The 26182-nt window shown below is 39.8% G+C and overlaps 1 protein-coding gene across 1 annotated transcript in view; it reads left to right on the top strand.

The window, feature by feature from the left end:
- The first annotated feature begins 462 nt into the window (after window positions 1-462).
- DBX2 (developing brain homeobox 2) overlaps window positions 463-26182 on the top strand; it is a 37136-nt gene continuing 11416 nt past the window's right edge. The window contains exons 1-2 of the mRNA XM_055318475.1: window positions 463-856; window positions 15132-15227. Coding sequence (XP_055174450.1) covers window positions 463-856; window positions 15132-15227 — 490 coding nt within the window. The remainder of the gene's footprint in view (window positions 857-15131; window positions 15228-26182) is intronic.

Below are 26182 nucleotides of genomic sequence, written 5' to 3'. Positions count from 1 at the left end.
GCCTCCTCGGGGCTCCTTCCCCGCGGCCGTGCGCCCCGGCGCCCCGGGGGGCTGCGTGGGCTCCAGGGTCCCCCCCGCCCGTCCCCAGCCCGGGTCCCTCGGCCTCCACGCCCACCTCCTCCCCGCTTCGCATCCCCTCCCTTCGCCAAAGCTCAGACTCTCGGGGCCGCCCTTATTGTGGGCCGCGTCTGTCACTTTGTGGGCCGGGTGACATGAATGGATGGGCTGGACACACCTTCCAGCCCTTCTTAAAAAAAAAAAAAAAAAAGTCCGGATCTGCTTAGGGCGCGAGAGGGACTCCCCCGGCGCACGGCTTCCCCCTCCCACACTCACTCCTCCCACCCTTAAAAAAAAAAAAAAAAAAAACCCGCCCAACCCAAATAAATAATATCGTTGCGAGGCCGCCGGCGTCCTCGGGGCCCGGTCCTCCTGGCGGGGCCGGCGGCGGGCGCGCAGCGCACTATGCTCCCGAGCGCCGTGGCGGCCCCCGCCGGCGCCTACTGGGACGTGGTGGCGTCCTCCGCGCTGCTCAACTTCCCCGCAGCGCCGGGCTTCGGCCACCTGGGCAAGAGTTTCCTGATCGAGAACTTGCTGCGGGCCGGGGGCGCCCCGCCGGCCGGGCCGAAGCCCCCCGCGCCCCACGGCCCCGCGTCGGCTGCGGGCGCGCACGGCCGGCCCCTCCCGGCCAGCCCGGTCCCGCTCAAGCTGTGCCCCGCGGCGGAGCCGGGCAGCCCGGGCGGCGCGCCCTACGGCACGCGCTGGGCTTTCCAAGCGCTCGGCCCCTCGGCGGACGGCGCCAGGCTGCCGGGCCGCGCTCCGGGGGCCCGAGAGTGTAGCTTCCAGCCTCCAGCCGCAGGTGAGCAGCCGGGTCGCCCCCCGCCCCCGGCCCGGTGCGGGCCCCCTGCGCTCCGCGGTGCGCCCTGCGCGCGGGGAGCCGGGGCCTCGGCGCTCGCGGGTCCGCGCTGGCCCGGGGTCGCCCCGGGGTCGCCCCGGGGCGCCTGGAGCCTCGGTGGAGATGCCGCCGCCGCTAGCTGGGACCCCCGCCCCATCCGCGTCCCCATCGCATCCCCGCACCTGCCTCCGGGTCTGCCTGCCGCGAGTGGTAGGGCCACCCTGGCGCTCAGGCCCTTCCGGAGCCGCCCTGCCCGCACCTCCCGGGGGCAGCGGGAAAGGGCACCCCGGGCCCCCGGATCCCCGGGACCCCGGATGCCCGGGCTGGCTGGGCCTGGCAGCGTCTCGGCCCGGCCGGCTGGCGTCCCCGAGGCCGCGCGCCCCCAGCTCTCCCCGCGGGGTTCCCGCCCGGCCCCGGGCCCCGCCGTGCGCGCTTGGCCTCCCCGACCTGCGGCGCCCGGCGGGGCCTCGGGGACGCGCGCGGAGGTCCTGCGGCGAGCGCTGCGCAAACTTGGGCTTCGGGGCCGACTTCCTCTTGGTGCGGAGCCGAAACCGCGAAATTGGCACCTGGAATGGGAAATTCGGCAATACCTGGGCGGATTTGCCCAAAGAAAGACGTCTGGGCTTGTTTTCAGTTTTCGCATAAAACCTGAGCGGTGTGATTGGGACGAGGATGCGGGCGGTTTAGTCCCCTATTAGCCAAAAGCGCTTGGAGACGCGGCCGAAATGGGCAGTAAAGGAAGGAAAAGTCTCTTGGAAACTCAGAAGCAGAGATCCAGTTGGATTAAGTTTTTCTTTCTTTCTTTCTTTCTTTCTTTCTTTCTTTCTTTCTTTCTTTCTTTCTTTCTTTCTTTCTTTCTTTCTTTCTTTCTTTCTTCTTTCTTTCTTTCTTTCTTTCTTTCTTTCTTTCTTCTTTCTTTCTTTCTTCTTTCTTCTTTCTTTCTTTCTCTTTCTTTCTCTTGCTTTCTTTCTCTTTTCCTTCTTTCTTCTCTCTCTCCTTTTCTTTTTCTTTTCTTTTCTTTTCTTTTCCTTTCTTTTTCTTTTTTCTTTTTCTGCCTCCTTAGACGACCTTAACTCATTCTTTTAATCCCGATGCGTTTGTCCAGAATGACTAATAGACGCTTTTTCAGCAGATTCCATTGTCCCAGTAAACTGCCGGATCAAATTTATGGCTAATGGCTTTATAGAATTTAACATGTTTAGAACCTGTCCCTGTCTTTCAGTTTGCAATGGTTACTAACAGAATGGAACAAATATGATTATATGAGCACCGGTCTCATTCACGTGGAGTAGAACCTAAATTCTAGGAAGCCTTTTTTTTTTTTTTTCCACCTTGGGAAAAGAACAGATACAGTTAAAGGCAGGGTTTATGTTCCTTGGGAATTTGGGCCTCTCTGTTATTTCTGAAGTATTTGGGAAATTAGAAACGTATAAAGCAGATGTACCTAGACAAGAGTTAGTAAATAATGTTGTGGCATGAAAAAAACATCGTTTTCAAAAAGGTGGGCGATTTGCATGACTTTTAGTGGTTAGGCATTGTGTTCATAGAAGTTATTTTTCAGGATTCTTAAATTGCTCCTGATTGTGATTGGTTACTCAGCCACTGAAAAGTTACTGAATTTTCACCTTTGTAGATTAAACAGATTAATTTTAAATAAACAAAATGCAAATCAAATGCTGATAGTTCAGTAACTGAAAAAGAATTTTGTATATCTCTCTCACTCAAAATATTGCAATTATTGGGTAAAGGGTCTCCTTACTACATTTTGAAAAAATTTCTAGTACATACTCATTCTTGTACACTTTTAAGTGTCAGAATGCAAACATGAGTTTTTGGAATAATTGAGAGAGTAAAAGAATTTATATTTCCCTTTGAATATTCTGATATAGTTTAAGCATGCATTTTCCTAATATTATATTTGATCCTCATTGAAGATTTGATATTCTCCTAGGTTAATTTTCATATGAACGAATAACGTTTTACTGAAAAAAAAAGAATCCATTTAATTTTTGAATCTAGAGAAGTATCTTAAGAAAATTAAAACTCTCTATATTTTTTCCTGTAAGTATGCTGCTGAAAACCAGCATTTACATTCATTTATCTCTGCAATTTGACATAGAATGTAGTTTTCTGAACATTGCCCTACTTTTATTTAAGTGACAGATTTTTGTCCTACCAAATGTTGTGGGAATTCTTCTCTACTGTGTAGAATTATGAAGTTATAATGAGTACTGACAAGGTTACTATCACCTGAAAATTAGCTGACTGATGACATAGTGATTGATGTTCTATAGAGAATATAAGGGAGATGGAAGTGCTACTGTTTTTGGAAAGATAACAGTATGTCTTTATATTTCTCTCTGAAAGTTCAGCGAACAACCCCTTCTGATCCTTTAGACACTTACTTAGGAGTGGATCACAAATGTGATCTTTAATCATTTCACCATATTGACTACTCACTTTTTTCCAAACTTAACTGGTTGAGTGCACCAATCTGAACGTCGAGTGAGAAAACCCCAGAGTTCTTTTTTATTTAAAGGTGCATTAGTGAAATATGGGACCATTTAACTAGGGGATTTATACCACCGCATGCATTTCTGCTTCACTATCTTTGTTACCCATTTTTAATTATACCATATATTTCATTCATTCACCAAATCCTTACTGACCATCTCCCATGTGTCAGGCTCTGTTCTAGGCCATTGGGATAGTCAACACACAAAACGGATGACTGTCTCTTCCCCTGTGGAGCTGACATTCCATGTTCCTACTGCTCTGTGGCTTACCAAGTACTTTCATAATCGTTAGATGCTTTGATCTTCCTAGTAGGCCAGGTTTTTTTTTTTTTCTATAGTGATTTACTTCACTTGCTAATTTTGTTTTGTCAGAAGTTACAGTGAAAACCTCTGTGGACTTGTGAAAGAGACAAAAATCACCCCATATCTTTGTATTCCTTATATTAGTCTTTCACTGAATATCAGAAAATAGTGATAACCAATTACACGTATCACAATAATCAATCAGTTGTGATTTTGTATCTGAGCCCAGAAGGAAAGAAATTGGTCTTCTCATTTATCTTGCTATCGGTCTGCAAGGTGGTGACAGTTGAGCAGTAACCCAGATTTACAGGTAATAAATGAGAGGGTAGCCGTCCCTGCTTCATCCCTGAGATGAAGTCTTTGAGTATTTCGAGGAGGGAAAAAACCACTCCATGGCTATAACGGTGTCAAGTGGTTTATAAAGAGTGGTTTAAAAACTTTAAAAATGAAAGGGCGTTCCTCAAAGCTCAAGAGGGGCACATTTAGCACAATAGGAGGTAGTAAATAGTTCACCTCCAGGGTTGAATCCTTGGATCTGTTCTAGTTTATTAAGGAAAACCAGAAGGTTTTCCAAGTAAATTAGAATCATCAGAGATCCTTCCCCAAAAGCTCATGAATGTCATTATTTGGTGAATATTGTGCTAGATTAAAATACCCATGTTTTTGTATATAAAAGACTTGAAGTGTAAAAAGCTGAAAAATTTAAATTTCTTTTGATTATGTCACGAGTTTTATTCAAAAATCAGTGTAAATAGCCTGGCTTCTTAATGACATTTGTTATTTTCAACATTTTAAAAAATGTTTGACATAAAGATAATTTCCTGAATGCAATTTATTGATTATTAGATCTATTCCTTTTTTTTAAGATTTTATTTATTTATTCATGAGACACACACACACACACACACAGAGAGAGAGAGAGAGAGAGAGGCAGAGACACAGGCTGAGAGAGAAGCAGGCTCCCTGCAGGGAGCACGTGTGGGACTGGATCCTGGGTCTCTAGGATCACGCCCTGGGCCAAAGGGAGGTGTTCAACCAGGAGTCCCAGATCTATTCCTTAAAAGGATTAGAAAGCAAATATTCCTTCTGGAATAAGCGAGTCTTTTTTTTTTTTAATAATTTTGTCAAGTAAGTTGTACTATATACTACAGAAGTGGAACCAGGTCCATGGCATTTTTCTGGCCCCTTGTTAGGATTGCTTCTTACCATTAATAGTTAATGCGCATTCTAGTTTTCGTATCCACTTCCCAGTGCCAGTTACTATGTACCTGTTAATCCTTGACTCTGTCTTAAACTAATTGTACTTAGTTTGGTCTAGTCCAACTTGAAGACTTTGTGGCCTAATTGATTAAGCCAGAATTTGTCACTTATTTTTGCTCTCACTGTGCTTTAGATTTGTTTTGGCAAATTAAGATCAGAGCATCTCGAATGTTAGTGATGCTGACCCGGAACCAGAATGGAGAATGGAGAATCCAGAGAAGAATAGGATAGACCCTGTTCTAGTGGTTCCTTCTGCAAGCCATCACCTCAGCCATCCTTTGGTGGAATCTGTAGATAGTGTTGAACCACATTCTTACAACATGTTTATGTATTTTTTTGTATCTCCTTAACATGTCTTTAGGTTTATATTAACATATTAATAACTTTACACTGTTCATGAGAAGCAGCTCTGAACAGAAGGTTCTGTGTTCCCCAAGTTTATGACCTCCTTCGGATTCATGGAGAAATTCTTGCAGCGAAAAGAACCAACAGGACTAATTAGTCCCTTCCTTTCTAGTAGTGACTCAGTAAGCCACCGTCCTTACAGAATAACACCTGAGTTGGAACTACAATGGGGTGGCAATTTATGTGTATTTAACTTGCCTCTGGCTTTAGCACCTATCCCACTCCCAGCCCCTAACAAATGCTTCTCTACTCCACTTTAACAACAAGGAATCTCAATCTGTTAACATGTATTGAAGCTATTGAGGTTTAATAATAAAACAGGAGTAAATCCAGCAGGCAAGTAGGAACATTTTAGAACTTTCCCCTGAACTCTTATTGACTTAAGGGATTTGAGGGTTATTTTAAAAGGCACAGTGGTTTGAATGCCCAGAAAATTGCATGCACATTTATGGATAAGTAAACATGGGATTCAGAGAGTTCAGGGTTATTTGCAGAAAGCCAAAGGATGCCATGTGTTGTGGGCAGTTTGAAAGGATTGTCGATAGTGATTTTATTCACATTTATTTGCCATAAATGGGCCTCTGATATTAGAATCAAAGCTGTGAATTTGACTCCACTGTATCCCTCTTTGAGTGTGCCACCTTCTTCCCCTTTCTTATACCCACCAGAAAAAAAAAAATCTCCTTTGCTGTACGAAATCATTTTATGCTTAGGTTTGGTGCTGAACAATGATAGAAATGGCAGCAACATGAATGTAAGGGAAGCAACATAGGTGATGTGGTCATAAGATATTTTGAGATTCTTTGCCATGAAAGCTTTTACAGAAGCGAAATGCTCTTTTTAACATATTTAAACAAATATGTCCTTAGGTGTGTGTGGGTTGATGATGGAATATTTAATTTATGCCTCACTCAACCTGTCTTCAGTACCCTGTTTCTGTTGTTGATATTATTTATGACTTTAGACTACGTCTTATTATATCTTTCAAGAGGACTTGATTTGTTGCTCCTAATGCAGTGTTTGTCTACTTGATCTTGGCTCTAAATAAAGTTTTTTTCCTAATTACAGTGCTCTTTTTTTTTTTATAGCAGAGGTACACAGTTTTTAAATCAGTTAAATCAGTATAAGTTTTCATTCAAATACACCTGGAGTCTGTCAGGAATAAAAAGGCAAATTGGAAAAAGAAACAATATGATTTTTATCTAGGAATGCTTGTTAGAATCCTTATTTAAGACTTCATTAGATCATGCTTTCCTATTTTATACTCTCTTAGTAAGAAATTGGATTTTTGCCTTAATGTATAATATGCTTACCAGACCCTTGTATATTTTATTCCAAAATATTTTATTTTACTTTCAGTAATGTTTCCACTTTTAATGAAATTTCTCTCTTTTATTCTTTTTAGCCTCCAGTCAGTACTTGATTTGGCAATGCTGAGTGATTCATCACTTTATATAAAGTTACCATAGCTGATTCCATTTTTAATAGTGTTATTCATTTTGTCAACCCGCTATTAGTTGGGACTATTTCAGGGGCACATTCTTGTGAGTTATGTGAACAGTAAACTTGAAGGCACTAAAATTCCCTCTGAAGTCAAAGATCAAAAAGCCTCTAAAGTTTTTAGACTTTTGGTTTCAGAACCAAAGCATCTGGGAAAAGGAAAGAAAGAAAAAATTTCACATCTTTTTCTATATTACTGAATACTTAATTGCCTTCTTGTTTATCAGTATTCCAGAGATGAACTAGGTTTTTCACTTTTGTTTCACATTTAGGCACTTTGCCATAACAACCTAAATTTTATTAATGCAAAGTGGCTGTCAGAAATAGAATATACGATACGTACATTTTTACCAGTCCTCTTGAGAGGAAACACCATTTCTTGTTCTTTAAAATGTTAAATTTCTGACAACTGTTAAAATTAAAATATGTGGAGGAGCCTGGGTGGCTCAGTTGGTTAAGTGTCTGACTCTTGATTTTGGTTCAGGTCATGATCTCAGGGTTGTGAGATCGAGCCCTGCATTGGGCTCCACGTGCAGTTTAGGATTCTCTTTCTCCCTCTCCCTCTGCCTGCCCCACCCCACTCTCTCTCACTACTCTCTTAAAAAAAAATATGTGAAGGAATTATTCTTTGTGAAGATCTTTGTACATTAAAAGGGAATAAAAACAATGACTACTGGCATATTTCTTAAAGAGACTATCCCTAGGGCTGGATTGAGTTTAGGTATACTGAACCAATTCTGTAGTTATATTGGATCTGAAACCAAAAGACAGCCCTATTTAAAGCAGGAAAAGAGGCACTCCTGATTGTTTACATATTTCTATAGGTCCTTTTGCATTACAAATTGAAGAGTTGCAACAGACCTATGGCTGCATTTTTTATAGTAAATATTTGCCAACAGTTCCTCCAAAGCAAAAATGGCAAATTGGGTAAATTTAAAAATGCAGTTTTCTGAGCTGGTTTTAGCAGCATTTCCATAATTTTAAAGCCTAGATTCAAGTCTAAGGTCTTTATATTACTGATTATATAACCATAATCCATTCATAGAAGCTCCTTGAGCCTCTCTTTCTGTTACCATTTTAAAATAAGAACAGAAATTAGAGTCAGCATTTGACTTTCAAACATACTGCAGTAGCCCACTGATAACATACAGCGAAAGATGTGAAAGACTCCTTCCTGCCATTCCACCATAAGCAAAATATTGGTAAAAGGGATATTGGTGTGTAAAAAGCCTTCTCTGAGGTTGGAAGCTTAAAGGAACAATTTATTCTCTCACAGTCTTGTGGGTTGACTGGGCTCTGCTGGATGGTTCTTCCTCGGAATCTCATTGCAGTTAGATGGCAGCCAGGGCTTGATCTTGTGAAGGCCCAACTAGGCTGGATGTCCACAAAGACTGCTCATATGGACTTTCCAAGTGTGTTGAGCTTCTAATAGCATGATGCTTGGGTTATGAAAAGGGGAGTTCTAAGAGCAAACATTCCAAGAACCAGACAGTGGCTGCAAAGGCTTCTTATGGCCTAGGGATGGAAGTTCTAGAATGTCACTTCTTCCACACTCTTTAGTCAAACAAGGCAGCAAGATTATCTCAAATACAAGGGAAGGGGAGTTGAGACCTCACCTCTCAATGAGAGGGGTGCCAAAAATTTGCAGCCCATTCAAAATCTGCCACAGGGCAAAATCAGGGTAACCATTCTCAGATACAATTCTTGCAGGTCCGTCTCCTGCTGGGGTAGAACCAATGCAAGAATTAGTCACACAGAGTGGTATGTAGCTCGGAACTGCTCAAGGAGCTTCATTAAGGCTTTTAGAATTTGACAGCTACAGATGCCATTCTCTCGTTACGCCATTCTCCCTGTGACATTGCCTGTATAATAAAAAAGAGCAATGGGTTTCCTCATATTTAGCTCAATTTTTTCAGAGCTGCTGATGGAGATACGGTGAAGAGAGAGGCAGCAGAGGTAGTGATCATATTTGATGATTGCAGCGAACCAGGGCTCTACAGCTTGAGAAGAAGCCAGACCCTACCCACCTGCTGATGATGTGAGGCTAGAGAAGATGCTAGCACATCATCACCTATTCTTATTATTACTGCAGTGGGAATCTTCCGTGTAGCTCCACCTTGCTTCACCACATCACATCCAATACTGCCAGGTGAAGTTTCCTAAAATACAGCTTTGTCATACTACCTACCTATTCAGGAAGACCTTACTTATCCCCATTTGACAATAAAATCAAATAAAAAATACTCTATTCTTCAACACCTTCATTCCATCAGCTACAGTTAACTCCCCCAACCGCATTCCTTAACGCTCAGTCTTTGGGCCTTGTGCCAGCAGCCGGGCTGGTCTCCTTAACCTGCCCTACATGTCACTCCTTGCCTCCTTTCCTTTTGTTCGTGCCACCTTTCTTTGTTGGAATGCCTTCTTTTCTCATCCTTTGTCGTTCCAAATACCTTCCAAATTAAGGTGTGGATTAAGATGTTGTTCCTGCTTAAAGCCTTCTTTGACAAAGCCTTCTTAACAATAATCTTTTCTTTTTACTTGATTCTATGTTTCAGTGGAAGTCTTGACCATGCTGCTTCTTTTTATACGGTGTCTCACAGTTGATCTCAAATTACATAATAATGGCAGGAGTAAAGGCTAACATTTATGGAGTGCCTGCGGTGTCAGACATTGTTCTGTGTTCTTTTCAGTGGTCCCATCCCGGCTATGCATTGTAATGACCTGAGCAGCTTTTGAAACAATGCTGTGCTAAGGAGCCCACCCTTAGCCAGCGTGTCTGAACCCAGTTGGTGTGTGGCCTGGGCATCTGTGTCTTTGAAAAGCACTCTAGATAATTCTAATGTGTATTCAGGGTTGAGAACCAATGGTAAGTAAGGGAAATGCACAATATGAATTTTTTTCAAATCTTACCTCTTTCTTGGGGAATGCCTCAGATTTTACAGAACAAAATTGAATTTGGAGAAGAGAAAAAAATTTGCATTTCATTTCTTTGATCAGCAGATAGAAGTCTCTAAATTAAGGAACACTAAGTAGAAATTCTTCTAGGGAAGGAAACTGTCCCTTTTCAACTTTGTAATCCCAGCACACAGTACACTGTGGGGCACTTGATAGAGATGCAATAAATATTATTTGCACAGAATTAAAAGGATAGACTCAAACAAGTAGACACTACACTTGATTTATTTTCTCATGAGCTGTACCAGAACATTAAGACCTTTGTTTTTCTGTGTCTGAAATACTCGAGGAAAAAAAAAATGTGGACTTCTGTTGTTTTCTGATGAGCAGGAAAATAAAGGATGGATTTACTCAACTTGCTTTCCCTTGTGACTGAAGGCAAATTTGCATGTAGATCACATAAATGAATTCCTTCCAGGTTGTGTGATAAAATAAATCACACCTCATTAGGTAAGTGATATTTCTTAGGTCTTAACCACGCAGGGCATCTGGTTGCCATTCTTTGGAGTCTCATTTTTGGGTCCACTCTATTCCAATTGTGTATTATTTTCAGGTCAGAAGTTTAGATTTCTATATTCCTGGTGCCCATGTACCAGGCACTTGAAGAAAGTCATTTAAAATAATTTTTTAAAAGGTTTTACTTATTCATGAGAAAGACACAGAGAGGCAGAGGAAGCAGGCTCCCTGCAGGGAGCCCAATGTGGGACTGGATCCTGGAACCCGGGGACCATGACCTGAGCCAAAGGCAGATGCTCAACCAATGAGCCACCCAGATCCCCTTAACACCATTTTTTTTTTAAATTATTTAATTCCCTGTTTCCTGGGGGTATCTTTTGACCCTCTCTTTGCCTTAGTAAGACATGGTACCTCTTCTGGTTTCGTCCTCCTCCTTAAAAGGTGCTGCTGATCAGCATAGCATTGCAGTGGACTCTTGAAATTTATTTGAAGGTTTTATTAGTGGTCTTTAGTATTCTTTCTGCAAAATGTCAACTGAAGTCAGTACCACAGTTTTGCACCAATAATAAAAAGAATTTGTTTTCACCCCTTTTAAATACCTGTTGTTCTGCTCCATCAGTGAAAGAAGAGTGAAAATAACAGAAAAGTAATTTAAAAACTACTATTGCTTTCTAAACCATAGAATGTTGGAAATATTTTTTCTGTAGTTAGGCTTGTAACCATCCTTGACTTGAGATGGTTGTATCATCTAGTTATGTTTAAAAAGAAATCAGGCCAGTTCACCATTAAGTTGTCTCTAAGTTCCCACCTTAATTAAATATTCATAATGATTAATAGATATTTTGATGCTGTGGCTTCAGTTAAGTCAGAACATCTGATTAAGAAGTGAAAAGTTCATGAGGTTTTCTGTGAATAAGTGTTTACTCATTTGGATTCAGAAGGTTTAGTTCCAAGAATTTTAAGTTTCTTTGTGACTTAGAGTCCCACAAAAACTGGAATTGTTGGTGAGGTACAAAATTCAGAGTATCCCGAAATGTTGTGCTAACAGAACCTAACATTATGCTTTAGAACTGGACATTGTGCATTTCTTTTTTTTTTTTTTTCCATAGGAAAGGCTATTTGTTTTTCTCTTATGGAAAGCTTGGGAGATGTGTCCCTTTCCTGGGCTCTCTGCACATGAAATCTTTATCTCTCCTGGCTAATAACTAAATATTATACTAAAATACTTATGTTTCTCTTTTCCTTTAAAAAAATTGCTGAAAAGAGTCCTCATCACATTCCAGATGCATACCCATTTGAGGCTGAATGCTAATGAATGAATGAGATAGCATGTGTGGAATTCATAGCTCGTCCAGTGCCTGGTGTATAGTAGGCACTCCTTAAATATTATTGTCATAAATATCATTCAGTAGGCCCATGATGAATTGTTCCCGATATGATTAGTGATAAAGTGACTGCATCTAGATTGCATTGATGGGTTTTGAAATGCATGTCATCTGGGATGAAATTGCCTTGTTTTCTGCTTTTTTTCAGAGCATCTTCCGAGTAGTTCTTAATGGTTTACAAAAGTTTTAACACATCTGTCAACTTACTACTTTGTTTTTATCACAGTTGAGTTTCCTTTTCTGCTCATTGCTTTAAAAAACATGTGGTTTACAAAGATTTAAAAGCATGATGTATATTTTCAAACACATTTCATGGTTTTATTTATCTTGTTTTTTTTTTTTTTTTTGCATTTCATTGTTTTAAATGGTAATTTCCTCATGCCATTTGACACCCCTGCAATCACATGCTCAGCTGGATTACTATTTGACTTATGTCAAAGTAGGCACATGTAAAAAAAAAAAAATGGAGCACTTAATTGGAATTTCACAGCAATTTTCACATAAGCCAGCTTAAGCAAGGTGTATTTATGTGTGTAAATCAGGAATCTACTAATCTGTGTAGATGCATGTATATCAAAGAGATGATTTACAATGGTGAAGAAATTCTGTACACCTGCTCATGTGGCCTGCTCATGTAACATGTAGTTCCTTAACCACAAGAGTTTATTACTGTAGATAACATGTCATTTTTTATTGCAGCTTTTACCCCATTAAGATAAGGTAATATATAGTAAGATAACAAACTATTCAGTGAAAACTTTCCATGGCCAAATTTAATACTTAGATCATATATCTCAAAACTTCATGTATCACAAATGAATTTAAATGATCATTTGTCTTAAATGAACCTTCATTTTAAAAAAATCTTTTATTTTTTCTATTTTTAGGGCCATAGGGTCAGACTGAAAAACATTTTGACTAGAATAGTAAAATTTGTGATTTGTACATATATTGCATGCTTATTATAATATCACTACTGTACTTATTTCCTACATTTTATGTTAAGTAAAAATATGTCTTTTATGTGTGTTTTTCTAGCTATCATGATAAATATTTCATTGTATGAATGGCGCAGCATTACATTTTGGGCCAAACAGCACAATAGCCATAACTTAACTATCTATGGAGTGTTTATTATGGAGGTGAAATAAGTTAACAGAAATGCTTGAGAATGAACTTAATGTGACAACTTTTATACATAAAAATAAATTTTTATTTTTCAAAGTACTTCATGTAGTCTAAAAATAATGGAAAATGTAACTCTGCCTAAATAATGCCATTTTCTTAAAAGATGTTAAATTAAAATGAATGATTTATCATTTCTTTGATGGCTTTATAGTCAATATTGGAACAACTTGTGATAGCAGTAAAATTTTTTCAAAAGTTTTATTAGCTGCCTGGGTGGTTCATTCGTTGGAGTTTGCAACTCTTAATCTCAAGGTCGTGAGTTCAAGCCTCACATTGAGTGTGGAGCCTGCTTTAAAAAAATTAAAATAAAAAAATAGTTTTATAGAAATTTTGAACACCCAAATGAATTTCCTCTTCATACTTTGCTTAGTTGCTGTACTTTCAAAATGTCATTTTTTAAAAAGATTTTCTTTTTAAGTCCTCTCTACACTCAATGTGGAGCTCTTACAACCCCCAGATCAGGAGCCACACGCTCCACTGACTGAGCCAGCTGTGCCACTCCTCAAAATATCATTAAGAGAAACACTTTATTATTTGAAAATTTGGATATTAAAAACAGAAAATTAAAATTGGCAACATTCCATTATATTACTTTTTTATGATTAATTTGCAATTTGAAGGCATTAAGAACCTAAATTCTTTTGGGACGATACACTTATTTTAATATATCCTCCAAAAATATTGGTGAAAATGCACACATGCTTATCGGTGTTTAAAACACATGTGATTAAAATACAGTGGTTAAAATACAAGTCTGAAATTACTGTTCTTGAAAAAGATGTGTATTCATATCAAAATAATATTCATTAAATATGATTAAGAAAAACATTACCATTGAATATGTAGGGAGAGTAATAAAAATATTTGTTTTCTAGTCATGTTCTAGATTTTAAGGTCATCTGTTATAGATGATACTATATTTCAAGGTGTGTCTGGGGAGCAGGGAAGGGGTTAGTTCCCCATCCTCATTTTCTCCCTAAGGAGATCTACAGAAGCTTCCTATTTCTTAGTTTTCTACATTATTTGTTCATTTATTGAAAAGTTATCAAAAAAATTTATCGACATTTAGAATGTGCCAGGTACTCTTTTGGGTATGCCATGGTAAAAGCAAATCATCCACCTTCAGGAACCCTCACCTGTATTTATATTATACTTCATTATACTGAAGGACATGGATTTTTTTAAGGTTCTTGACCAAAGCCCAGTATATAGTAAGTGTTTAGTAGAGTTGTTGCTCCTGTTCTGTGACATCCTTTATAACTATTGTTTGTCTACTGAAACAATAGTTTCGGTACAATTTCTTTCCTTATGACAGAATTGGTACCTATTCCAGGCACATGTGTTGAAAATGTCACAAATACCATAGTTTGAGAACATGAGCAGAACAGCGTATTTGGTAACTCCCTATACTATAAACACAAGTGCTTCCACGTTAGCTAATTTCTCCTGAGATAAAATGCTATTATTTTTCAGATATTTTTGAATATGTAAAAGTAATCAGAAAAAATACTTTTTGTTATAGAATTGCTCAGTAAATTGACTCTTACCAACTTTGGAATCCAACTAATTATACATTTCAAAGAACCCCCTGAAAAGAAACAGTGGTATAATTCCTTCTAAAAAATTAAACTTAAGGACATAATGTTCAAATTGTTTTTTTAATTTAATTTTACTTTTTACTTTTTTTCTTCAAATTGTTTTCTTGGTAAATGTTATATCTTGAGCTGTATTTTTCAGAATGGTAGCCCCTCCGCACATGGATTTATTTTATTTTACTTATTTTATTTTATTCACTTATATTTTTATTTTTATTTTTTTGGATCTATTTATTTTAGAATAATTTAGATTGAGAATTCAGTTAGTCAGTTCCACCAGCCACATTTCTCAGGAGCCATGAGGCAGATAGATCCCATGTTGGACAGTAGAGATTAAAGGACGTTCCATCACCACAGATCATTCCCTTGGACAGTGTGGCTCTGGGATATTTTAAATAAAGGAGTACATGCTACATATAATTATGACCACACAGAAAATTAACTAAGTTTGGTTTTGATCCATTGAGTCTTTTCAACACATCTTCTAAATCTTGATTAAAGTGTTTGGCAATCTCTTTGACAGTTAAGGCTATTTTTAGAATGACTTTCAGTGAAATTATAACTAAGTAGAGTCTCAGAGAATGAAGCGTTTCACTCAGTGACTTTTGGGAAACTAGAATTTTGATTATTGTCTAAAAGAAATGGCTCATCAATGAGATCAATGCTTTCTCCACAGCGTCTTCCAAACCTTTTTTCCTGAGCGCCCCGCCATTCTACTCGGCATGCTGTGGTGGGTCCTGTCGGCGCCCTGCATCCCCCACTGCTTTTGCAAGTAAGTTTTTATGCTTCATCAGCAATGCCTCAGTCATTCTGTAAACCAAAGCAGCAGGATTTAATGTGCTCTGGAAAACTAATTGGTAATGCAATGGCAAGGAGCTAAATCCTCACTAAAAATCACAGCGATCCTATTCAGGAGGTTTCCAGAGATTTATCAGACCTCAGCACACTGAGCAATTGTGAGTAGTTTCTAATGGCATTGAAACCCAGGGCTGCCACACCAAGGAAAGCGACTTGTTTTCCATTTGATATAAAAGATCTCAGAGGGACCAGTTTGGCTCTTTCTGAAACGTGTAACCATACTCATTTAGAGAAGAAAAAAAGAGAGGAAGGAAGCCTAAGAAAATGTGCTGTGTAAAATTTCCATCCAGCTTAAAATGTGATGCGGAAAGTCATTAGGTGTCCATAGAAAATAATGAAAATTGTCCAGATTGTGACAGGGGATAAATACCTCCTCTCTGTGATCTCGAAGAAAGCCAGAGCTGTAGGAAATATCTTCAAGAGAACTTTTCCTTGAACATGACAGAATTTAAACAGTGTCCGGGGGTGAAGTGAGAACAACTTTGAAAACCTTGCAGAGCATGCATGCACACACACGCTCACACACCCAAAGAGAACAGTGTCAGAGCAGAAAGAAATTAAGTTCACCTCGATCTTGAGATTTCTAGGTCAAATAAGAATTTGTAGGCAGAGACTCTGAGTTTATGATAAAGAAGTACAGTAAAGGGGCACATTTAGTGCAGCTGCCCAAGAGAAAACATTTATTCAGGTTAACCCCTCTGTCAGGTGCAAAGTGAAATAGGAGTTGAGTCAGGCTGAAGTACAGAGCTCTATCACGGTTGAATTCAGGTCCCTGCTGCCTCTCTGTTAAGGGGTTTTATGAATGTTTCAGGAGAGCAGTTGCTCAACAGAATGATTCCTGACAAGTGAGGCAGCAAATGCTGGCCGTTTAATGAGCTGCAGGCTTCTGAGCATCTCTTTAGGGGGCCGATACTTTCCCACAGAGCACTTTACATGGCAGGGACCCAGCCACAATGGGTGACAGACCCATGACCAATCGTCACTTTCACTTGACTCATCCACACGCGACCTCACCACGATTTTTCACTGTGCAGATGAACTTTAGCAGCCATTTCACATGGAAAAGGCTTGGGCAAGGGTCAGTTGCCCTTTTGTATGGTCATAAAGCAAGGCTCTGTGTGTCCATCTTTTCTCCTGTCTCACATTCCGAGTGAATTTCTGGACACCATTTAAAGCCCTTGACTGAAAAATAAAGCAGTGAATGAAACTGACTTTTATAGACTCATTCTAGCTCATCTTCCCATATAACCCTGTCCACCTGAAAAGGGATTTAGTGGATGAGCTGAGTGTATACAGGACTTGCTGAATACATAGGGCCCATTATCAACTCTGGGGATTGTTTATTAACCAGGACTGATACACCACTATTTTGGAAGTGACCTATTAATTGTCCATTTAACTAGAATGTATTGATTCAAATAGAAAAATAGAAACCATGACTAAACCTTTTACTCGCTCCTTCAAGGTGGTCTCCTATGAGGGCGATTGAAAAGGGTTGTGCAAATTAAGGACACATTTGTCACCATAGGATATCAGGAAAAGGCTGCTGGAGTAGAGACTTAAGTCCCAGATAGCTGAGGCTATGGCATAGTGGCATCTCTGAAGTTGAATCTTTGGTGTTGCATCCCCAGGGTAGAGATTAAAAGAGATTCCACCCCTAGTTTTGGTTACTTCACCTTGATAGAATACTGGACTTGCATTTTAGAGAGCCTCTGGCAGTGTGGGTTAGGCAAGTGGAAATGGACAGAAAATCCTAACAGGTGGACATTCATGTACGTGTGCATGTATATGTTTATTCATTTTATAGCAGTGTTTTTGTAAGAGTCTCTCAGCCCTAACAGTACACTAATGCCTGGGCCGTTTGATAAATAGAGCACATAAAAGGAATCCTAAAGACATTTCCTAGAGAACTTCTATCTTCTCTCTTGCTTGAAAAATTGCTTTAAGCGAGACTCATTTTCCTCCATCTGCCTCTTGGTTCTTCCCACTTTATAAAACCTTTAGCATAACCATTGTAAACTGTGGTATCTATCCCTGGAGGCTTATAAAGCCCTATGTTGATCTTTTTTTTTTTTTATCTAATAAAACATGCAAGGGGTAAATCAGTGCAACTCAGATCAAAAATAGAGAATGCTGTACTTGGTTTGTCTCCATTTCTGAACTTGGCATTTTAAAACACTTTGGAGATGCCACAAGTGTTTTTAATAAACTTTGGTGTATCATTAGTTATAAATCTGAAATGAATTTATTTTTTGTTTACAGTGTTCATTGTATTAGCAGCAAATAATAATGAAATGGTGAGTTTATGCTGTCAATAAAGAATTTAACATAAATAACCGTGATACCAAGGAACGTTAATAAGGCTTACATCTGCACAGTACTCTCTTTTATTTAAGGCATTTACTAGATTTTCTTTTTTTCTTCTTTCTTTAATAATAAGAACAGTTTTTATGCCCAAGCATTAAATTTTTTTTTCCATCACACAGAAGAAGGAAAATGAACTGTCCAAGTAATATTATATTAAATTTCAGCCAAAATGTGCTGACATGTGTGGACAGCCAAAATCAAGGTTTATACTAAACATTTTAATAAGCAGTGAAATCAGTGGCCCTCGTCGTTGTTTCACAATATTGAGTTCACTCTTTCCAAAGTGTAGGATCAGATCAACACGTTCATAACTAGCAAGTAAAATATCATTTTGACTCTTTTAACATGATTCACTGGTATAAAATTGATTTCATTTTTCTTGTTAACCTTTTAGATTTATGATTTGCTTGTTGTTGCAATGTGGAAACAATCATTCTTCCAGTGCCCTTCTCACATATATTAAATGGCTTAATAGGCCATTTAAGCACAATCCTTACATTGGGGAAAAATTAAAAGGCAGTGGTAAAAGTTCTCCCCTCCCCCAAAGCGGTAGAAGGAAAATCTTTGATATTACATCCATAAGGTTCTTTCCAAAAGCACGCTTTCTCAGCTAAGATAAAATGGAAAGTTGTGGAAATCATGCGGAGAATGACCTTAAAAACAAAAAAAACAAGAAACAACTACCTGAGAAGGTACAGGAGTCTTAATTATGTAGAATGCTAATTGAATTAATCAGATAATTATATCATTTTGCCTTTGAGTACCCAACTTGAGTGTGATCTTCAAAAATTTCATGCATTAAAGACAGAATTTAAATTTGGAGCAACGTTGTGAAAACATGAGCAGGGAAATACTCTTCTGGGACAAACTACCTTTTCCTTAGGAGATGAACTTATATTCTACATCTTAAGATCATTTTACTATTTTCTCTCCCTGGCTAAAACTTAGAAGAACATAATCTACTCTCTAAACTTGCATTTAGGGTTTTGTTGAAGGCAACAGGGAAGGGCCATTACATTTATTGTTGAGAATGTAGGTTGGTCCTGTGAGTGTCACTGTCAAAGATGGACAGTGCTCTGATTAGTATTCTTACCACCTGACCCAGCTGTGTTCTCTTTCACTGTTCTCAGCCGGAGTGCTGGGTGCCCTGAGAAAACTGACAAGACCTATGGCCGTCCTTTTGTAAGGATGTATCACTAACACTCTAAGATCTTCAGAGGGATGCAGCATTTTGTTCTAATAGAGAAAGAAGCATGATTATTTTGTTGAAAACATAATCAAGTTTGTGCAGTAAGTTGAATATAGGTTTTGACTTCTCAACAGTGAAGGGAGGGATGTTCCAGAGATAAATGACACTCGGTCAACCAGGAAGAATGTTTAAAGGAGTCAGAGACTCCAAGACAATAGATTTTCCAAGTTGATGGCTCTATTCAGCAGTTCTACAGAGGGAGTGAAAGTGAGTAACTTTCCAGGGATGGAAATACTCCCTTTCTCCTCAAATATGTTCATAAGTAGTGGAGCCTGGAGGATGGGAAGCAGAGCTACTTAGTGATATAGGGTGCTTGTTCCTGATCTTGTCTACAGCCCTCACCTGAACATAACATGACATCTAATGGGGCAGCTGATGAAGTCCTGATCTGAGATTCCCCAGAACAAGTGCACAAGTACAAAATAGAGGAGGGAGAGAATTGGCTGAAGAGAGCAAAGAAGGGAGAGGGTTGTACTCTTAGTTCACTATGTGTCTACAGAATGATATGGGGATGTTGGATTATGCTTATAGAAATACAATACCCAGAGCAAGGGAGATAATAGTCCTACTAGGCTTTGTAATGGTAAGACAGCCTACACCTATTCAGTTCTGGAACCCCACTTTAAAAGGCACAGTGGGGGCAGCCTCGGTGGCTCAGCGGTTTAGCGCTGCCTTCAGACCAGGGCGTGATCCTGGAGACCCAGGATCGAGTCCCATGTCGAGCTCCCTGCATGGAGCCTGCTTCTCCCTCTGCCTTTCTCTCTGTGTCTCTCATGAATAAATAAATAAAATCTAAAAAAAATAAAGGGCACAGTGGAAAAAAAGAAAGGCACAGTGAGCAGATTTGTACATAAAAACCAGGTCAGGAAGTAGTCAGCAACAAAAATGGTGAAGCGTCTATATGCCTGTTCATGAAATCACCTTTTCTAAAGTGATTGAGTAGGTTTGGCCTGGAGAAGAGAAATGATAGGGAGAACCTGAGAATTATCTTCAAATTAGATATACTGCATTCGGTATATGTGTAAAGGATGGAATTGGGGCCAGTGAGTGGAGTTTATTTATTTTTTCAGTGAGTGGAATTTAATGGAAATTGAATTCGGGCTTAGCATTAGGGAACGATTTTTAGCAAATCGATGTGATTCTAATATATGATGATGAAGTATTATAGCCTTCCCCAATACTAGATTATACAGAGAATGGAAAGTAGACATCTAGTTTAAATGGGGTAAGCCAAGGAAGTCCTTTATCTTCTCTCTCTTCACACCTCAAATCCACAGGAATTATATAAAATACATATGCTGCATCCTCACACATGAAAATATGAAGGACTCCATTAGTTTATCTAACGTTCTATTTCTGTCACTCTCCAGCTCTCCTCTCCCAACGGTGTCATTTACACACAGCACACACCTCCAGTTGGAGTGCCAATTCACCAGGCACATGATACACAGGGATTCCCTGGAGGATGGTGCATGGGGCCATCTCAGGACCCAGGGAATCATGCCTTTGAAACTTCTCTATCCTATATCACTCTGCCACTTTAATAGGACTCTTCCCACCTCTTGACCTCTTTGCCCACTCCTAACTTTGACAATCTTTGGTGTCATTATAAAGAGCATAGATTGACCTCATTCTTCTTTGCTCTGTGTCCTCAATGGCACAGCTCCTCTTTCTGGAGCCTTAGTTTTTTCCTGTAGAAAATGGAGATGATAGTATCTCCCTCTGGGGACTGTTGTAAAGATGATACGACATGCTGCATGTCGTGGGCACATATAGTAGCACCTGCTGAGCCTCTATATATGGGAAGCCGCCTTATAAAATCATAATAATAATACTCCCAGTTGGTCACCTTGAGTTGGTGACCCTGGCTTTTGAAGCCTCTTTTCTACATATCTTAAACTCTGTATCTGTTTTTTTTTTAATAGTACTCATTTATTTTTGTCACCTGGAAGTTTCTGTATAAGTCCGACATTTATCATGAGTTGAAGCATAGTTGAAGGTGTTTGTTGCTTATAACTTTGTAGTAGTTTCTGAGAGGATTTTGAGTCACCAACAAGTTCTTGAAGTCCATGTTTGTTTTTCAGGTGTAAATGTGAGCACATATTCATAGGTTTAGAAGATATGGAAGTGGTATAGGTTCCTCAATGTATTATTTTTAAAGATTGATTGATTGAGAGTGGGGATGGAAAGCATACAAGCAGGGGAGGGGAAGAGAAAGAGAGAGAGAGAGAGAATCTCAAGCAACCTCCCTGCCGAGCCAAGAGCCCAACATGGGGCTCAGTCCCAGGATCCTGAGATCACGAACTGAGCCGAAAACAAGTCAGCGAATACGTCACAGACTGGGCCACCCAGGCACCCCCCTCAGTGTGGTTTATGGTTAGATCCAGAGATAGCCCATAAAAGACCATGGGGAAAGATGGAAAGGAGCATCAATAGTAGAAGTAGAATCTTGTAATATAGTTCTGGTCGGGCCTAAGGCACATCACCGCACATCTGTGTATTGAGAGCAGTGCTAAGAGGAACCAGGCAACTAGCAAAGAAAGGAAGAATGTGAGTCTTTATCGTTGCCATATTTCTTTGCTTGTCATTGGTTATAACCATGTTCATTTTTGGGCACTGAACCTTGAGGGCCAGACCCAGGAGTTACCCTTTGACCATCATTACCTTCCCAGGTCTCTCTTTCAGAGATTGAGGTCTGCTTTGGGTCCATGCCTTTCAAAATGTTAATATTTACCATATTGGTGAGAATGATTTGTTTTGTAGAGTCCTTCGATGGGAACTTTACTTTTCTTTCTCTCTCTCTCTTTAAAGATTTTATTTATTTATTTGACACAGAGCACAAACAGGGGGAGTGGGAGAAGGAGAAGTAGGCTCCCTACTGAGCAAGGAGCCCCATATGGGGCTTCATCCCAGGCCCCCGGGATCGTGACCTGAGCCAGAGACAGATGCTTAACTGACTGAGCCACCCAGGTGCCCCACCTTCTTTCTCTTTAATTAAAAACAGCTCCATAGGAAAACCTATGAGTTTCTATTAAAAGTTTTAGGGGTATTTAAATGTGTTACCCCATTGTTTTATTTAAACTTGTAGGTCTTGGTGAAGAAGGAACTAAAATGAGTAGAATCATGGTCCGTACTTATAAAATTTCTACTTAAAAAAATAAATGTTGATTTTTAAAAAATGAGGTTGTAGGTTCATAAATTTGCTGTACTTTCCTATATAGATATAAAAAGTTGTATTAAGTAGAAAAATACTGGCTTTTCTATAATGCTGAGTTGATCAGGTCCTCCTCAGAAGGCTTTCCTCTAGGGCAAGTTATGACCTGAACTCGTTTCAGCCACCCCTGACCCTACAGCTTATCTCCTGTTTTCTTGCCATTCATACCCTGCAATCTGGAAATACCAAGCTGTGTGAGATTCTAGGTCCACTGTGTTTTGCCTGTGTCCTCGCTCCATTCATGGGTCTGTAAATTTTAATGCCTCTGCTGTGCCTGCCTTTGTCTGGATTGCCAGTAAGAGGAATTGCTATTCCTCTAGCTTTTCTTCTCTCTTAGGACTTACCCTGCAAACCTCCAAGACTAAGTGGCTTCCTGTCTGGTTCTTAAACACTTTCTCTGCTATGGTCTGCAGTTACTTATCTCACTGTGTTATGGCTGTCTGTATACTTCTTGGACCTCTCCTTATCAACTTTGAGCACCTGAAGGATGGATTGGATTCATCTTCAGTTGTCAGTCAGCAGCATCTCAGTCACTCCACCAGATTATTCCCCAAAAGGTTGCTACAATGTTTGCTTGTTTTCCTTAGAAAATAGAACCAGACTTAAAATGCAGATTAGAGATGAATTCATCTGTGTGGAGGATGTCTGTGGCATATGGTTCTTACAAGAATCAAGTGAAATCCAACAAGCAGAAGTAGATAGATTCATGGGATCCTTACTGTGGGCAAGGCACTGAAATTTTCTTGTGTTATGTCATCAAATCCTTAGAGCAACCCTGTAAGATAAGCTGAGAGAGGCTGAATAACTTGCTTTAAGTCATACATGTGAGTGTCATGATCCAAACCCAGTTCTTCCATATTACATATCCCAAACTCCTTTGCCCTGAGGCTCCCTGGAGAGAGATCATCCCAACAGATGAATCTCTGAAATAATGTGGAAGGGCCAATTCCATAGTCTCTGAACCGAGAAAAGTTCAGAGAAGAAGAGCATTCAGAAAAAGAGCATATTGAGATATTTAGAATATTTTTTGTTATCGACCAGTATTTCATAAAATTACTTAAATCTTTGATAAAGAAATAGTGAATCCAGTTATCAAAACCTGACTTCAAGGTATGGCCTTAGCATGTGACAGGCAAATAGAAGATGATGCCGTAGATGGAGAATTAACCAACATCTCATACAGTGAATGGAAAGAGCCGTAAGAGTAGACCTTTGTAAGGAATTAGGCTTGATTACATCTCATGAGCTCTGGTATTTCTGAAGAGATGCAAATGTTACAGAGCTGAAAGGAAAGAGAGAGGCCAGTCCTTCTAGCAATGTGAGGATGAACCAGAGTGATATATAGCCAGGTCTGATGGACTCACTGGGAGATAATCTGCAATCTTTTAGACAAATAGGAAAGGAAGCAATCATATTGTAGAAGTAGATTTGACAAGTTTTATTTATTTGTTGACACTTTTCTCCCCTAAAATACAAATCAGATTGTGTTAGAATATACAGTGTAGTGTTAGAGCATTTGTTTTGAAATTAGTTGTCCTGAGTTTGGAACCCTAGTCATGTGCCCTTGGACAAAGTTTCTTAAGCTATCTAATCTTCATTTTATTCATCAGTAATTTGGAGACAATAATAGTATAATATTCGTGGCATAGGTTGGGAAGGATTACACGAATTAATGCGTGTCAGTGCCTTAACACAGAGTAAGCATAATGGTACAGAGTGTGTTTATTATTATTTATTATTTATTTATTATTATTATTATTAAACATGTGTGTTTATTATTATTATCATGTCACACCCTGATTGAACATCTCCTATTGATCTTCGCTACTATTGGATAATGTCCCAAACTCTTGTAGTCCTCTATGATCTGTCTCAACTCCACCCTATAATCTTTGTATCAAAGATCCAAATATCTTCAGGAACCCGGCAGGTAAAAAGCAAGCTAAGTGAGGCTGTGGCAAACTGGGGGTTACACATTTCATCAAAAGGGGATACCTGCTACCCACTCTGGTAGCTCTTTGCTTTCTGGGAAGGTGAACCTCATGTGGGTTACCTTTGAAGAGATGTCAGAAACCTGGACTTTACATGAAATCAACTGATTATTAAATGTGAACAACTACATCAGAATTCTAAGACCAAACAAAGCCCATATGCAGGCTGGATATGGTTGCCAGCTTGCCCCGTCTGCTTCATGCCCTTCCCAGCCTTGCAGACTGCTTAGTTTTCCTTCATGCCTTGGGGCTTTTTTTTTTTTTTTTAAATGTGGGTAGGTGACTATGACAGTGATTTAGGTTGGAGATAATGTCTGACAATGATACAGAAAGGGTAAAGAAGCAGATTTGAGAGATTATACATTAGTAAAAATTTTAAAAGCACTATATGAACAAGATCTGTTGAATATAGAAATAAGTTAAAAGTTGAGAATATCTCCTAAATTTTTAATCTGGACAAGTGGGTGAATTGCAATGCCTTTTTCTGCATGTGTTTGCCTGCCAGAGTGTATTGAAGTGAGAAGTAATGGTAAATGATGATTTCAGTTTTCTTGAATTGAGGAGTTTTCGGAACATCCAAAAGAAACTATTTTAGTACAATTAATCAACAACATATCCTACTGACAGCTGTGCTGTTTTGGATGCAAGCAGGAATTTTCTAACACTTGTAAGAACAAAGTTTGAATTTTCAGAAAAAGAGTTGTTTCCCTCCATAAATCTGAATAAAAAGTTCTCACTATGTCAAAAAAAAATGTGAGTATCGTTGACATTCAAGGTTGCACTAGTTTCAAGTGTGTTACATAGTGACTCAATAGGTTTATACATTATGCTGTGCCCACCACAAGTGAAGCCGCCATCTGTTTTGATGTATCACTCTTAAATATATTTGACTACATTCTTTATGCTGTGTCTTTTATTCCCATAATTCACTCCACAACTGGAAGTCTCTATTTCACACTTCTTTTCACCCATTTTACCCCATTCTTCACCCCCCCTAACCTTGGACACCCATCAGTTTGTTCTCTGTATTTATAGTAAGCCTTAGTGCTTCTAGACATGCTAGTTACTCTGCCTAGATTGGCCTTGGTTCTCTCTCTTGAACTGAATTGGCCTTTTAGACTTGGTTCAACTTGTTTTTTTTTTTTTTAATTTTATTTATTTATTCATGAGAGAGAGAGAGGCAGAGACACAGGCAGAGGGAGAAGCAGGCTCCATGCAGGGAGCCCCATGTGGGACTGGATCCCGGGTCTCCAGGATCACGCCCTGAGGCAAAGGCAGGCGCCAAACTGCTGAGCCACCCAGGGATCCCCCCACAACCTATTGTCTTAATGCAAGTTTATTGTCTTACAGTTATGGGGGTCAGAAGCCTGAATTGAGTCTCAATGGATTAAAATCAAGGTATCAGAAGAAGGGCTGAGTTCCCTCTGGAGGCTCTAGGGAAGACTTTGTTTCTTGCCTTTTCTAGTTTCTACTGGTTGCCTGTACTTGGCTTGTGGCCCCTTCCTCCATCTTCAAAGTAAGAAGTGTAGCATCAGAGGGAGTAAACCTCTCTTTCCTGTGATTTCCTTTCTTCCTCCCTTTTCCACTCATAATGACCCTTGTGATTACATTGAGTCCACCTGGGTACCCCAGGATTCTCTTCTAATCTCAGGGTCAGCTAGTAAGCAACTGTAATTCCATTTGCAACCTTAATTCCCCCTTGTCATATAATATAAAATATTTCTAGGTTCTGGGGAACATATCCACATAGGCATCTCTGGGAAGGCCATTATTCTTCCCACCACAACTGGGAAGCTGAACGAATGGATGCATGAATGCATGGGTGAGTGGCTGGTTGGATGAATGAATGAATTGGATAAATGAATGAATGGATATATGAATGAATGGTGAACGACGAGTGAAACTCTCAGAGGGTGGGAACTAGTTGTGCTAGCCACAAAAGGCAGAAAAAGTAGTAAAGGAGTTGATGAACTGGATTGGGGAGTGGTAGTGTTTGAGGATCTTCCAAACCTCCCTTCTCAGGTTGAACATCTCTAACTCCTCCTGCA

The sequence above is a fragment of the Nyctereutes procyonoides genome, unplaced genomic scaffold (assembly GCF_905146905.1).
Source record: "Nyctereutes procyonoides isolate TBG_1078 unplaced genomic scaffold, NYPRO_anot_genome, whole genome shotgun sequence".
NCBI classification, from domain to species: Eukaryota; Metazoa; Chordata; class Mammalia; order Carnivora; family Canidae; genus Nyctereutes; species Nyctereutes procyonoides.
The sequence above is the reverse complement of the archived record's forward strand: the minus strand, read 5'-3'. Positions and strand labels throughout refer to the sequence as shown.